Below are 17,751 nucleotides of genomic sequence, written 5' to 3'. Positions count from 1 at the left end.
AGTTAGATTTATATTATATAATATTGCTACTGATAACAGACCTGTGTCACAAAATATTTGTTGAACGACAACAGTAAAATTAATATTATATAATATTTTCACTTGTGACTTGTGTTATACAATATTTTTAATGATAGCACTCTAGTGTTATAGAATATTTTTAATGATAACAGACATGTGTTACAAAATATTTTTAAGAATAACAATTAGGTATGTATTATATAATATTTTAATGATAACAGTTAGATTTATATAAGATTTTTATTATAACACACTAATGTTATAGAATATTTTTAATTATGACAGATTTATATTATATATTATTTTAATGATAACATACTTGTGTTATAGAATATTTTAATGGCAACAGTTTGATTTATACTATATAATATTTCTACGGATAACAGACCTGTGTCACAAAATATTTGTTACACGACAACAGTAAAATTAATATTATATAATATTTTTACTTGTGACTTCTGTTACAAAATATTTTAATGATAGCAAACTTGTGTTACATAATATTTTTAATGATAACACACTTGTGTTATAGAATATTTTAATGATAACAGAGCTGTGGTACAAAAATTTTTTAGTTGTAACAGACTTGTGTTATATAATATTTTAGTGATAACAGACCAGTGTTATAGAATATCTTTAATCATAACAGTTATATTTATATTATATAATATTTTAATGATAGCAGACTAGTGTTGTAGAATATTTTTAATGATTACAATTAGATATATATTATATAATATTTAAATGATAACAGTTAGATTTATATAATATTTTAATGATAACAGTTAGATTTTATATAATATTTTAATGATAACAGTTAGATTGTATAATATTTTAGTGATAACAGTTAGATTTATACTATATAATATTTTAATGACAGCAGACCTATGTTAGAAAATATTTTTAATGATAGCACACTTTTGTTATAGAATATTTTTAATGATAACAGTTAGATTTATATAATTTTTTATGATAACAGTTAGATTTATATGATATAATATTGCTACTGATAACAGACTTGTGTCACGAAATATTTGTTGAACGACAACAGTAAAATTAATATTATATAATATTTTTACTTGTTACTTCTGTTACAAAATATTTTAATGATAGCAATCTTGTGTTACAGAATATTTTACTGATAACAGACTTGTGTTATAGAATATTTTTAATGAGAACAGATAGATTTATATAATATTTTAATGATAGCAGACTTGTGTTGTAGAATATTTTTAATGATTACAATTAGATATATATTATATAATATTTTAATTTTAACAGTTAGATTTATATAATATTTAACGATAACAGTTAAATTTATATATTTTAATGATAACAGACTAATGTTACAGAATAATTTTAATGATAACAGTTAGATTTATATTATATAATATCTTAATGGTAACAAACTTATGTTATAGAATATTCTTAATTATAACAGACTTGTGTTATAGAATATTTTTAATGATAACAGAGCTGTGGTACAAAAATTTTTTAATAGTAACAGATTTGTGTTATATAATATTTTAGTAATAACAGACAAGTGTTATAGAATATCTTTAATGATAACAGTTATATTTATATTATATAATATTTTAATGATAGCAGACTAGTGTTGTAGAATATTTTTAATGATTACAATTACATATATATTATATAATATTTAACAATAACAGTTAGATTTATATATTTTAATGATAACAGACTAATGTTACAGAATATTTTTAATGATAACAGTTAGATTTATATTATATAATATCTTAATGGTAACAAACTTGTGTTATAGAATATTTTTAATGATAACAGACTTGTGATATAGAATATCTTTATTGATAACAGTTAGATTTATATAATATAATTTTTAATGATAACAGACTTGTGATTTAGAATATTTTTATTGTAAACATTTAGATTTATATTATATAATTTTTAATGATAATAGACTTGTGTTATATTATATTTTAATGATAACAGACTTTTGATATAGAATATTTTAATGATAACAGACTTGTGTTATATTATATTTTTAATGATAGCAGACTAGTGTTATAGAATATTGTTAATGATAGTAGACTAGTGTTATAGAATATTTTTAATGATAACAGACTAGTGTTGTATAATATTTTTAATGATAACAATTAGATATATATTATATAATATTTTAATGATAACAGTTTGATTTATATAATATTTTAATGATAACAGTTAGATTTTTATATTTTAATGATAACAGACTAATGTTATAGAATATATTTAATGATAACAAATTTGTGTTACAGAATATTTTGAATTATAACAGAGCTGTGTTACAAAATATTTTTAGTGATAACAGACTTGTGTTACAAAATATTTTTAATGATAAAACTTAGATTTATATAATATTTTAATGATAACACACTAGTGTTATAGAATATTTGTAATGATAAGAGTTAGATTTATATTATATAATATTTTAATGATAACATTCTTGTGTTATAGAATAATTTTAATGATAACAGTTAGATTTATGTGATATTTTAATGATAATAGTTAGATTTATGTGATATTTTAATGATAACAGTTAGATTTATGTGATATTTTAATGATAACAGTTAGATTTATATTATATAATATTGCTACTGATAACAGACCTGTGTTACAAAATATTTGTTGAACGACAACAGTAAAATTAATGTTATATAATATTTTTATTTGTGACTTGTGTTATACAATATTTTTAATGATAGCGCTCTAGTGTTATAAAATATTTTTAAGAATAACAATTAGATATGTATGATATAATATTTTAATGATAACAGTTAGATTTATATAAGATTTTAATGATAACACACTAATGTTATAGAATATTTTTAATTATGACAGATTTATATTATATAATATTTTAATGATAACATGCTTGTGTTATAGAATATTTTAATGGCAACAGTTAGATTTATACTATATAATATTTCTACTGATAACAGACCTGTGTCACAAAATATTTGCTACACGACAACAGTAAAATTAATATTATATAATATTTTTACTTGTGACTTCTATTACAAAATATTTTAATGATAGCAAACTTGTGTTACATAATATTTTTAATGATAACACACTTGTGTTATAGAATATTTTTAATGATAACAGAGCTTTGGTACAAAAAATTTTTAATGGTAACAGACTTGTGTTACAGTATATTTTTAATGATAACAGTTAGATTTATATTATATAATATCTTAATGGTAACAAACTTCTGTTACAGAATATTCTTAATTATAACAGTTAGATTTATATAATATTTTAATGATAACAGACTAGTGTTATATAATATTTTAGTGATAACAGACTTGTGTTATAGAATATATTTAATGATAGCAGCCTTGTGTTACAGAATATTTTTAATGATAACAGTTAGATTTATATAATATTTTAATGATAACAGACTAGTGTTATATAATATTTTAGTGATAACAGACTTGTGTTATAGAATATATTTAATGAAAACAGATAGATTTATATTATATAATATTTAATGATAGCAGACTAGTGTTGCAGAATATTTTTAATGATTACAATTAGATATATATTATATAATACTTTAATGATAAAAGTTAGATTTATATAATATTTAATGATAACAGTTAGATTTATATATTTTAATGATAACAGTTAGATTTATATAATATTTTAATGATAACAGTTAGATTTTATATAATATTTTAATGTTAACAGTTAGATTATATAATATTTTAATGATAACAGACTAATGTTACAGAATATTTTCAATGATAACAATTACATTTATATTATATAATATCTTAATGGTAACAAACTTGTGTTACAGAATATTCTTAATGATAACAGACTTGTGTTATAGAATATCTTTCATGATAATAGTTAGATTATTATTATATAATATTTTAATGATAGCAGACTAGTTTTGTAGAATATTTTTAATGATTACATTTAGATATATATTATATAATATTTTAATGATAACAGTTAGATTTATATAATATTTAATGATAACAGTTAGGTTCATATATTTTAATGATAACAGACTGATGTTACAGTATATTTTTAATGATAACAGATAGATTTATATTATATAATATCTTAATAGTAACAAACTTGTGTTACATAATATTCTTAATGATAACAGATTTGTGTTATAGAATATTTTTAATAATAGCAGCCTTGTGTTACAGAATATTTTTAATGATAACAGTTAGATTTATATATTTTAATGATAACAATCTAATGTTATAGAATATTTGTAATGATAAGAGTTAGATTTATATTATATAATATTTTAATCATAAAGACTTGTGTTATAGAATAATTTTAAGGATAACTGTTAGATTATGTGTTATTTTAATGATAACAGTTGCATTTTGTATAATATTTTAATGATAACAGTTAGATTTATATAATGTTTTTTATGATAACAGTTAGATTTATATTATATAATATTGCTAATGATAACAGACCTGTGTTACAAAATATTTGTTGAAAGACAACAGTAAAATTAATATTATATAATATTTTTAATTGTGACTTGTGTTATACAATATTTTTAATGATAGCACTTTAGTGTTATAGAATATTTTTAATGATAGCACTTTAGTGTTATAGAATATTTTTAATGATAACAGACTTGTGTTACAAAATATTTTAAGAATAACAGTTAGATATGTATTATATAATATTTTAATGATAACAGTTAGATTTTTATAAGATTTTAGTGATAACAGACTATTGTTATAGAATATTTTTAATTATGCCAGATTTATATTATATAATATTTTAATGATAACATACTTGTGTTATAGAATATTTTAATGATAACAGTTAGATTTATACTATATAATATTTCTACTCATAACAGACCTGTGTCACAAAATATTTGTTACACGACAACAGTAAAATTAATATTATATAATATTTTTACTTGTGACTTCTGTTACAAAATATTTTAATGATAGCAAACTTGTGTTACATAATATTTTTAATGATAACACACTTGTGTTATAGAATATTTTTAATGATAGCAGCCTTGTGTTACAGAATATTTTTAATGGTAACTGTTAGATTTATATAATATTTTAATGATAACAGACTAGTGTTATAGAATATTTTAGTGATAACAGTTAGATTTATATTATATAATATTTTAATGGTAACAGACTTGTGTTATATAATATTTTAGTGATAACAGACTTGTGTTATAGAATATATTTAATGAAAACAGTTAGATTTATATTATATAATATTTTAATGATAGCAGACTAGTGTTGTAGAATATTTTTAATGATTACAATTAGATATATATTATATAATACATTAATGATAAAAGTTAGATTTATATAATATTTAATGTTAACAGTTAGATTTATATATTTTAATGATAGCAGTTAGATTTATATATTTTAATGATAACAGACTAATGTTACAGACTATTTTTAATGATAACAGTTAGATTTATGTTATATAATATCTTAATGGTAACAAACTTGTGTTATAGAATATTTTTAATTATGACAGACTTGTGTTTTAGAATATTTTTAATGATAACAGAGCTGTGTTATATTATATTTTTATTGATAGCAGCCTTATGTTATAGAATATTTTTAATGATAACCGACTTGTGTTACAAAATATATTTAATGATAACAATTAGATATATATTATACAATATTTTAATGGTAACAGTTTGATTTATATAACATTTTAATGATAACAGACTTGTGTTACAAAATATGTTTAAAGATAACAGATATATATTTTATAATATTTTTAATGATTTAATGATAACAGGCTAGTGTTATAAATATTTTTAATGATAACAGACTAATGGTATAGCACATTTTTAAGTGTAACAGTTAGATTTATGTTATATAATATTTTTAATTATAACAGATTTCTGTTTCAGGAAAACCAATGCATGAGAATCAAAATTCTTGGAGATTGTTACTATTGCGTATCGGGATTACCAGTTTCTAGGCCTAACCATGCTTACAACTGTGTGCGAATGGGTCTTCAGATGATAGAGGCTATCAGGTAATATTCAAAGGAAATCAAATTATTTTATGTTAAATCTGACATTAATCACTATAAATTAAGAATACTGAAGGTAGTAAGTAGATGTAGTGGAATCATTCGTACTAACCACTAGAAAGTAAAGTAGTAATAACGGAAATGACATCAGAGTTTCATGTTAAAACTATATCTTTACTGACACCCTGTAAGAACCATTGTGTCATAATCTAAGTACATAATATAGAACACTGTATGATAATAGCTTTACTGTTTGTCGTTAGAACAAATCAAGTTAACTTTAGTCCTGTTTATATTGTGATATCGAGAAAATCAAACAAACTTTAATGTAGTTTATGTTAACATTAAACAAACTTTAACAAAATTTGTGTTGTGGTCACTACAAATAAACAGACTTTAGCGTAGTTTGTGTTGTGGTCGATACAAATGAAACAGACTTTAGCCTAGTTTGTGTTGTGGTCAATACAAATTGAACAGACTTTAGCCTAGTTTGTGTTGTGGTCGATACAAATGAAACAGACTTTAGCCTACTTTGTGTTGTGGTCAATACAAATTAAACAAACTTTAACCTAATTTGTGTTGTGGTCACTACAAATAAACAGACTTTAGTCTAATTTGTGTTGTGGTCAATATAAATTAAACAGACTTTAGCCTAGTTTGTGTTGTGGTCACTACAAATTAAACAGACTTTAGCCTAGTTTGTGTTGTGGTCACTACAAATTAAACAGACTTTAGCCTAGTTTGTGTTGTGGTCAATGTAAATTAAACAGACTTTAGCCTAGTTTGTGTTGTGGTCACTACAAATTAAACAGACTTTAGCCTAGTTTGTGTTGTGGTCACTACAAATTAAACAGTCTTTAGCCTAGTTTGTGTTGTGGTCACTACAAATTAAACAGAGTTTAGCCTAGTTTGTGTTGTGGTCAATACAAATTAAACAGACTTTTTCCTAGTTTGTGTTGTGGTCGATACAAATTAAACAGACTTTAGCCTAGTTTGTGTTGTGGTCGATACAAATTAAACAGACTTTAGCCTAGTTTGTGTTGTGGTCACTACAAATTAAACAGACTTTAGCCTAGTTTGTGTTGTGGTCAATACAAATTAAACAGAATTTTGCCTAGTTTCTGTTGTGGTCAATACAAATTGAACAGACTTTAGCCTAGTTTGTGTTGTGGTCAATACAAATTAAACAAACTTTAACCTAATTTGTGTTGTGGTCACTACAAATAAACAGACTTTAGCCTAGTTTGTGTTGTGGTCAATACAAATTAAACAGACTTTAGCCTAGTTTGTGTTGTGGTCGATACAAATGAAACAGAATTTTGCCTAGTTTGTGTTGTGGTCGATACAAATGAAACAGAATTTTGCCTAGTTTGTGTTGTGGTCGATACAAATTAAACAGACTTTAGCCTAGTTTGTGTTGTGGTCACTACAAATCAAGTTGACGTTAACCTACTTTGAAGTCTAAATGCTTCTAGGCCTAATAAATTATTGATCATGCAAGCAAAAATATCCCATAGCGTGCGAGTCAAAATTACCTCTTAACGAAATGTTCACACCTGGTGTGGTTTGGAGAATACTGAAATTAATTTTTACAGAGTTGTACGTGAGGCAACAGAAGTAAACGTCGACATGCGTATTGGAATTCATACTGGTAACGTTTTGTGTGGTGTACTGGGCCTGCGTAAATGGCAATATGACGTATGGTCCGATGATGTCACACTAGCCAATCACATGGAATCTTCAGGAGTTCCAGGGTAAGAAACCATTTAATTGATGGCTATAAAGTTTAAAACTTTCTAGTTACGTATTTTGTTTTCGTTATCCCCCTATCCCAAACAAACTTTCTTGAGACATTGTTTCTCAGGACTGCTTGTATAGGTATTAACACTTTCACCAAAATAAAGAGGAGAACAACCGTTTCTTAGGGCTGATCTAGGCTGGCCTCACTACTAAATAAATTTGTTATCTTGGCAATAGATTTTTAAAGTCGATTTGTTTAGAAAATTGCTAACAAAAACGACACGTTAGTTTTCCTGCACAGTTGTAGGATCACAGTGGCTTCCTCGCATACCTTTAGGATCACAGTGGCTTCCTCGCATACCTTTAGGATCACAGTGGCTTCCTCGCATACCTTTAGGATCACAGTGGCTTCCTCGCATACCTTTAGGATCACAGTGGCTTCCTCGCATACCTTTAGGATCACAGTGGCTTCCTCGCATACCTTTAGGATCACAGTGACTTCCTCGTATACCTTTAGGATCATAGTGGCTTCCTCGTATACCTTTAGGGACACAATGGCTTCATCGTATAATTTTAGGGACACAGTGGCTTCCTCGTATGCCTTTAGGGACACTGTGGCTTCCTGGTATGCCTTTAGGGACACAGTGGCTTCCTCGTATGTCTTCAGGGACACAGGGGCTTTTTTTTCTGCATTTATATGGAGACTGTGGTTTTCTGATACACTTGTTGGGACACAGTATCTTTCTTCTACACTTATAGGGAGACAGTGGTTTTCTGATACACTTGTTGGGACACAGTATCTTTCTTTTACACTTATATGGAGACAGTGGTTTTCTGATACACTTGTTGGGACACAGTATCTTTCTTTTACACTTATATGGAGACAGTGGTTTTCTGATACACTTGTTGGGACACAGTATCTTTCTTCTACACTTATAGGGAGACAGTGGTTTTCTGATACACTTGTTGGAACACAGTTGCTTTCTTCTACACTTATAGGGAGACAGTGGTTTTTTGACACACTTGTTGGAACACAGTAGCTTTCTTCTACACTTATAGGGAGACAGTGGTTTTTTGATACACTTGTTGGAACACAGTTGCTTTCTTCTACACTTATAGGGAGACAGTGGTTTTTTGATACACTTGTTGGAACACAGTAGCTTTCTTCTTCACTTATAGGGAGACAGTGGTTTTTTGATACACTTGTTGGAACACAGTTGCTTTCTTCTACACTTATAGGGAGACAGTGGTTTTCTGATACACTTGTTGGAACACAGTAGCTTTCTTCTACACTTATAGGGAGACAGTGGTTTTCTGATACACTTGTTGGGACACAGTATCTTTCTTTTACACTTATAGGGAGACAGTGGTTTTCTGATACACTTGTTGGGACACAGTATCTTTCTTCTACACTTATAGGGAGACAGTGGTTTTCTGATACACTTGTTGGAACACAGTTGCTTTCTTCTACACTTATAGGGAGACAGTGGTTTTTTGACACACTTGTTGGAACACAGTAGCTTTCTTCTACACTTATAGGGAGACAGTGGTTTTTTGACACACTTGTTGGAACACAGTAGCTTTCTTCTACACTTATAGGGAGACAGTGGTTTTTTGATACACTTGTTGGAACACAGTTGCTTTCTTCTACACTTATAGGGAGACAGTGGTTTTCTGATACACTTGTTGGAACACAGTAGCTTTCTTCTTCACTTATAGGGAGACAGTGGTTTTCTGATACACTTGTTGGAACACAGTTGCTTTCTTCTACACTTATAGGGAGACAGTGGTTTTCTGATACACTTGTTGGAACACAGTAGCTTTCTTCTTCACTTATAGGGAGACAGTGGTTTTCTGATACACTTGTTGGAACACAGTAGCTTTCTTCTACACTTATAGGGAGACAGTGGTTTTCTGATACACTTGTTGGGACACAGTATCTTTCTTTTACACTTATATGGAGACAGTGGTTTTCTGATACACTTGTTGGGACACAGTATCTTTCTTCTACACTTATAGGGAGACAGTGGTTTTCTGATACACTTGTTGGAACACAGTAGCTTTCTTCTACACTTATAGGGAGACAGTGGTTTTTTGACACACTTGTTGGAACACAGTAGCTTTCTTCTACACTTATAGGGAGACAGTGGTTTTTTGATACACTTGTTGGAACACAGTAGCTTTCTTCTACACTTATAGGGAGACAGTGGTTTTCTGATACACTTGTTGGGACACAGTATCTTTCTTTTACACTTATATGGAGACAGTGGTTTTCTGATACACTTGTTGGGACACAGTATCTTTCTTCTACACTTATAGGGAGACAGTGGTTTTCTGATACACTTGTTGGAACACAGTAGCTTTCTTCTACACTTATAGGGAGACAGTGGTTTTTTGACACACTTGTTGGAACACAGTAGCTTTCTTCTACACTTATAGGGAGACAGTGGTTTTTTGATACACTTGTTGGAACACAGTTGCTTTCTTCTACACTTATAGGGAGACAGTGGTTTTCTGATACACTTGTTGGAACACAGTAGCTTTCTTCTTCACTTATAGGGAGACAGTGGTTTTCTGATACACTTGTTGGAACACAGTAGCTTTCTTCTTCACTTATAGGGAGACAGTGGTTTTCTGATACACTTGTTGGAACACAGTAGCTTTCTTCTTCACTTATAGGGAGACAGTGACTTTTTTCTAAATATATAGGGACACAGCAGATTTCTTGTATATTTACATTATTTAGTGTTCACTGAGTTTTAACGTGAAGTAAAAATAAAAAACTTCTATTTATAGCTTTAAACTTTCTTTTACAACTACAAACATGTGATTAATAATAATCTCTTCTCTCTTCTCGTTTACATAAGGGCTGGGCGTGGTCTAGTATCTAGCAACCGGCATAGTGGTTTAATCTCTGTACCTTAGAGACGTGTGTGCATTACAAGAATAACAGTCAAATCCTGTTGTTCGGTTTGGAAAGAATAACTTAAGAATTGGTGTTAGTTTGGGTTGACTAGCAGTATTCCCTATAGTCTGTCACTTCTGAATTAGAGATAGTTAGCTCAATTAACCCTCGTGTAAGTTTGCGTAAAATCCAACAAATAAACACACATATGCGTTTGCATGAGTAAACAACTCGTTATTTAACTTGCACGTGAATATTTTCAGTTAGTTAACTTACCCCAGGCGCGTTCTAATTGTGTGCATTTTATTTACATACGTCAAAGCTCTTTCAAAAAGTTTATTCAAATATGCCTCAAAAGAAAATTAGCTTTAAAAACAGTTTAATGCACAGGAACCCGGATGTTATTAATATACTTTTTATTATAACAATGAACTTAATGAGATAAACTTACTAATTGACAATATATTATTTCGTAGCTTACACGAGCGGACAGAGATACTTGTTTAATTGGCCGAATCGAAACTGTATTAAACGTGATTCATGGACAATTTGTTTTATGTGTACCAACTTATCGAAACTTTCCCAAAGTCCCTGTTCACCCGTAGTGTGTCATTGACAATAAAATCTGCATATCTAACTCGCCAACCGAGCTTGGAAATCTACTCAATTGACAGAGATAAATGTTTCAAATATCCTTAATTAGTTATTCAAGAGACCCCGAGCTTTTTGAAACGTTTCATTAATTAATCAATTTATTTAATTATAGATCGTCCTTTGAGGAAGCCACCCGTGGGAACTTAGATAATTAATTAAAAATAGCGTTTCGAGCAACTAAGTCGAGTAAAGCGTTTTCTATAATAAAATAAATAGTCTTCACGTAGAAACAAAAATTTTGAAACTTTCAAAGTAATTTATGTGTGTGTGTGTGTCAAAACTGTGGTAAGATTCGCTGATATCATTTGAAAATTCAGTGTTATTATTGCTTTTGTATTTGACGAACCACAAATGTAACGTCTCCTTATGTTCGGGATGTTCGCGAAAGGCGGTCTGCACTAGCTATCCAAAGTTAATTTTTGGACTGCTCTTCTCCAGTAATGGGATTCGACCATCACTCTTATAACGTACCCCCGATCATAAAGTGCGGAACGCGAGCTACAAACCGTCGGATTTGCCGTACAGCAAATTAACTTGTTTTCATGCCCTACATGATCATAAGCTATAACTATAGTAAAGAGTTTGCCTTTCTATACAGAAAATGCTTGACTTCTAATCCACAATTCCCTCTAGAATAACCTTGCTATTATCCTTCGTAATTTATTAAGCAAATGTGAGTTTGGAAACAGCTCTTTCCCCTAAAAGGAAGATGGTGGGGTCTGATTGGACATATCGTAGTGTTCTAGATTTCAGAGATGGCGAATCGAGTTCGAATCCATACTATTGCATATAATATCCACCTACACTTTAAGCTCTCAGTACGGCTTAAGAGTAACAGGTCAGTCCATTACCATAAAGGTGATAATAACTGGTTGTCTTCTTTCAGTCACTAGTTCCAAATTAAGACAGTCGCCAATAGATACAAATTACGAATATATAGTACCCATACAAGATGTGATGACCTGTAAAACGTAACTATATCAAAACGGTTACAAAATTAGAAAGTAAAATATGTTTGTTTGTGACGGGAGATCAAGTTATTTTGAACAATACAAGTTAAGCACAAAGCTACACATCACTTTGCCACTGTGAATCCAACGGTTTATGGTTCGCGTCCCATTACTGAATAAAGCAAGAACAAGCTCGATTTTTGGGAGGATGGGTGTGTTATATAAGTAACAAGTTCTACTAATGCAGTCAGACAAGAGTAGCTAAAGAGTTGGCGCAAGATGCTTTTGACTAGCTCTACCTTCCCTCTAGTGTATAAGCTCTTGTGTCGTTCGGTAAGGAAATTTCAAATAAGCAAACAAACTGAGTATTTCGGAATGAAAGACAGCAATAACTAGCTCTTCCCTGCACCTCGGACTTTCAGTCTCACCTCTGCCGTCTACGAAACATAAATTCAATTTTATTGCGTCGTGAAGGCACTTTTGTCCGCCAGGAGCTCTTATTCTCCACGTTATTTGTCCATATGGATTCCTTGTGGCCAGAAGGTACATTTTATGACGGCATTAACCTACTTCTTTTATCTCCAATAATATTCTGTCTCTTGGTTTTGCATAAGCCCTTGCGATCTAGACAGACAGTTACACGAATATCAAAACGGTAATGTAGTGTTGTTTTTCTTTATCGGGTGTTTTCATGAGCAGGTCAGTTCCATGGGAAACGGTGTCCCTGTAACAAGAATACGTGATTCTGTTTATACAAGCATTACCTCAGTTACTCCATCTGTATCCCGGTACTGTTCCAAGGACACCTGAACTTGTTTATATAAACATTACTGTAGTTACTCTGTCTGTACAGGTACTGTTCCAAGGACACGTGAACCTGTTTATATAAACATTACTGTAGTTACTCTGTCTGTACAGGTACTGTTCCAAGGACACGTGAACCTGTTTATATAAACATTACTGTAGTTACTCTGTCTGTACAGGTACTGTTCCAAGGACACGTGAACCTGTTTATATAAACATTACTGTAGTTACTCTGTCGGTACCACGCATAATGCTACAACGGTTAAGTCTATTTACAGAGTACATTTGTTTGTGACTACGTACCACATGTTGTGTACGTTGCGTAGTGATACAACTAATTACATGAAATTACTACGCCTTTGAGCAAAGAAATTAAAAATGTACAAATAAGTTACTATATTCGTTGAATGAAAATAAATAATTAATTGTGACGGTGTATCACATCTGATAAACACAAATAAATGTTCTGTTGAAACATATAATGTTACGTACATGAAATACATTTATAGTGCTGAGTAATTGGCGCTTGTGAATTTACAATGTATTCCTTTGTCCAAGATATAACTACACGTTACTCAATCACTTAATGTTTTTTAGGTTGTTAGTAGTAAACAAATGGATATACATCAAAGCCCACAAATTATTTACATTTCAATATGATATGAAGCCTAATGCATCTATTTTATTTTCTGTTGTAATGAGGACTGATGAGCCGTGACGTTGGTAAAAGTAGTCCACTGGTGAAGGCTTAGCGAATCACATAATAGATTAAGACTTAACGTAATTTACAGTTTTTTCTTCACTAAAATTACACGTTTTGATAAAAAAGGGAAATTCACCGGTTGGTGTTGTTATTTTCAGGTATCGTTAAACTGCTCTGTATTTTATTACTGTAGTATAGTCTGCCGTCTTGTCTTCAATAAATGTTGTGTGTTCCAGAGATATATATAACAAACAAATAAACAAACAAAAAACATCAGCTACCGTCATTGTGACAAAAGAGATACGTGTTTCTTTTTAGGGTAATAATCAAGAATCGATCTTGTGACATCTTTCATTAATCTCAAACTTTGTTATATAGTATCCAAACTCGAGGTTTACTTTATCTTCTTCCAGATGGGGGACACTAAACGTCATAGTACGTTGAACAATTCCGTTAGATTAACAACACTTGTGATACTTTGTATGTCTTAAGGACTATTCGTAGTCCAGAAACACCTATCAGTCTTGGTGAGGCTTAGCAGATTCGTTTCATAAAACACTGAAAGCATGCTTGATCCAAAATGATCATTAACATTCGTTAATGTTGTTATTTTTAGGGCTACGTATACAGTTATTTAGTATTTGCTGATAAAAGAAATCTCGTACAAACGAAATTTTTCATACGATCTAATTTTGTTCGTGTAACACTTTTGCTAAGAAAATAATTTCTATACCTGTAATTAAAATAATTGAAAATCACTTTTTGAAAGTGTATTGTATTACTTTAATCTAAAATGAAATAACTTTTCTATCTATTTATACAAATAATTATTAAGCTTACCCCACGATACCTTTACTCAAGATAATTTATAAACTTTGCACAGCTAAATGCTCTCCTGAACGTTAAAAATAGTAAGTGCTGTCATATGTTTGAGAGTCCATTTCAATAAGTCTCTCGGTTGATCAGCAATAGTTTTATAGAGTTACAACGCTAAGATCGGGGGTTCGATTCCCTCTAGTGGATAGAACGCAGGTGGCCTCTTGTGTAGTTGTGCCAAAGTTACCAAACAAGCATATTAACAACTTTGGACTTAATTTTTATACGGTATTACCTAGAGCTTACTCTATAAATGATCACTGATCGTAGAAAGTCTAGTGGTTAACGTGCTGGGGTGCGTAGCCCAAGGTCTAAAGTATGCGATGCCGCTGAAGACTATCCGCATTTTCAGCCGTGGTTGTGTTATAAAAGTAACAATCATTTTCTTATTTCGGTTCGGAGGCGGACAAAGCCCTTGATGTAGCTCTTACTACTGGTTGTCTGCCTTTCCAGTTGTTAAGTTGTTCAAAAGTAGGCTTAACCATAACTGAACCCTATATAGTTGCTTAACAAACGGGTGCATAAAAAGTCTTTCATGTTGATAGCTTTAATAACAGTACAAAACAATGAAAATGTTTTTAACAATATATACTTCATATAAAGTTAACAGTGTCGTTTGAGAGAGTAATAGTAATGTAATATTGGATAAAATTCAAGTAAGTAATTCCACTGAGTGTTAAATAGCATAATTTCTCGTTTCATCTTCTTTGTATAACACTTTACTTTTCCCTATGGAAGACAATTGAACCTATCGAAGAGATAGATTTTTCGTTCGTTTTTTTCAATGTGGTTTGTCTCTGTTTTAGTCCCGGCATGGCCAGGTGGTTAAGGTACTTGACTCGTAAACTAAAGGTCGTGGGTTCGCGTCGCACCAAACATGCTCGCCCTTTCAGCCGTGGGGGCGTTATAATGTTACGATCAATCCCACTATTCGTTGGTAAAAGAGTAGCTCACGAGTGGGCGGTGGGTGATGACGAATAGCTGTCTTCCTTCTATTCATACACTGCTAAATCAGAAACGGCGAGTGCAGATAGTCCTCGAGTAGCTTTGCGCGAAATTCAAAACAAACCAAACCTCTGTTTTTGATCTCAGTGTTCTTATACACAATTGGAAATTCTAGTCTTCGTTAGGCTTGTTTAATAAAACGATAGATACGGGGGCTATCGGAACGTAACGTTAACTTTCGCGTCGTTTCACAATCTTTGAAATGTTATTAACACATGCTACGGTTCTTTCGTGCTGGGCGGTGACAGTGCGTGTTTCTTTCAACATTAGATTCTAAGAGGAATGCTTGGAATTTTCTGAACACTGTGGTTGCGACTAAAAACCAAACAACTCAGAGAAGCAATGTGTAAAACATAATATTGCATGAGAGTGTTAAACCATGTTGCTGTCTGATTGTCCTGAGATGATATGCCGGAAAATGTTGAAAATGCCAGTGTGTTAAGAACATATTAACACATTTAAATCGAGAACTTAAACCTTTTATGATGTTAAAATTTGCTATATATCTTGTCTTTATATCCCAACCTGTTCACATGTATACAAATATCCAGTCGAGTGCATATTACCATGGCAACGCTGCAGCAACTGGACAACAGGTTCGAGGTTGAGCCACGCCAGGGACTTCTTCACGATCAGTTTCGTCTTAATCACCAAGTGGAAACATTCCTTATAATTCCTCCTAAGGTAATGGTGTTTCTTTTGATCTGTTTTGTTCATGAAGCATATAATCCCCACCAGGAGTCGTTCACAATCGCATTCACTGTTAAGACTAAACTGACTTTATTTACTGCGAATATTTGTCATTAAAATAAAAATAAAAAACGAAACAAAAACTTAAACTATGTTACATATTTAAGAATATAATGTTAATAATTTTCATAGACGCTCCTTAACGTCAATCAAAAAATTAAAAATGCACATGTTTCTTTTGTAAGGTGTTTCTCCAAACTTGTTACAAACTATTCTTTCCAATTTTTTGTTTCTGTTTTGAAATGTTAGGTTTTATGTAATTTATTGTATATAATTTCTATTATTTAGTTGTACTCTTTTCAGTGTTTTCTGTTTTACAGGAAGGCATGACCGAAAATAAAGGAGCGACAAAAAAGTCAGATTCCTCCACTAGATGTCGAACTTCTTCTAAAATGAGTAAACACGTGGAATGTTGGGGAGCCGACAAGCCTTTTGCTAATATATCAGAAGTCACGCTTGCTAAAAATATTGGCTTAACGGTATGTAAAAAAACATTACATATCTTAGAAACTGAATATTTTATGGGTTTTAAAAAGACGAACCAGAAAAACTAAGACATCCGATTTATTTTCTTTCATTTGCTATCAGTTGAATGAATAGCAAACTTGAATGACATGAAACCAAAAAAAATTGAGGTGGGGATAGAACAAACATTTTCAGCAGTAAAATAAGCCACCATAAATCACTGAAAGCGTTACAACACGTGTTTTGAAATATAAAACAAGGCATTTAACTTTTGAAGATGATTTCTTTTCAAATTGCATGGCACTTGTTTAGTGTTCAATGTCAAAAACCCACAAGCTAAAAAAAACATGTAATGATTATTTTATACGCAGTTCTAAAAGTGAGACCGTTTCCAGTCTCAAAATTACAAAAAGCACAAATAACTTACTATACAGAATAAAAAGTATTTAAAGAAACCGATAAGACTGTGGGAAATATTTGAGTTTCTAACATTTCTGAGATGAGTTTTTGACGGAAACTTTGAGAGGGAATTACTTAAAAATAAATGAGAACAGATTAATATAAAGATATGTACGTTTATCCACCTATCTTGTTAAACATTTAATATAAAGATATCTACATTTATCCACCTTTCTTGTTAAACATTTAATATAAAGATATGTACGTTTATCCACCTTTCTTGTTAAACATTTAATATAAAGATATGTACATTTATCCACCTTTCTTGTTAAACATTTAATATAACGATATGTACATTTATCCACCTTTCTTGTTAAACGTTTAATATAAAGATATGTACATTTATCCATCTTTCTTGTTAAACATTTAATATAAAGATA

General features: G+C 30.2%; 1 protein-coding gene across 4 annotated transcripts in view; it reads left to right on the top strand.

Annotated features, from left to right (window-relative positions):
• Nucleotides 1–17,751, top strand: part of LOC143238008 (adenylate cyclase type 2-like) — a 186,822-nt gene that overhangs the window by 109,194 nt on the left and 59,877 nt on the right. For all 4 annotated transcript variants that reach the window (XR_013020380.1, XM_076477876.1, XM_076477874.1 and 1 more), the window contains 4 exons: nt 5,936–6,063; nt 7,656–7,814; nt 16,249–16,381; nt 16,768–16,926. Coding sequence is in view for 3 of the 4 variants with exons in the window: in XM_076477876.1 (XP_076333991.1) it covers nt 5,936–6,063; nt 7,656–7,814; nt 16,249–16,381; nt 16,768–16,926 (579 nt within the window). In the remaining variant the exon portion in view is untranslated. The remainder of the gene's footprint in view (nt 1–5,935; nt 6,064–7,655; nt 7,815–16,248; nt 16,382–16,767; nt 16,927–17,751) is intronic.

This window comes from Tachypleus tridentatus, chromosome 13 (genome assembly GCF_004210375.1).
Source record: "Tachypleus tridentatus isolate NWPU-2018 chromosome 13, ASM421037v1, whole genome shotgun sequence".
Taxonomy (NCBI): Eukaryota; Metazoa; Arthropoda; class Merostomata; order Xiphosura; family Limulidae; genus Tachypleus; species Tachypleus tridentatus.
Note: the sequence above shows the minus strand (reverse complement) of the source record. Positions and strands in the feature narration are given on the sequence as shown.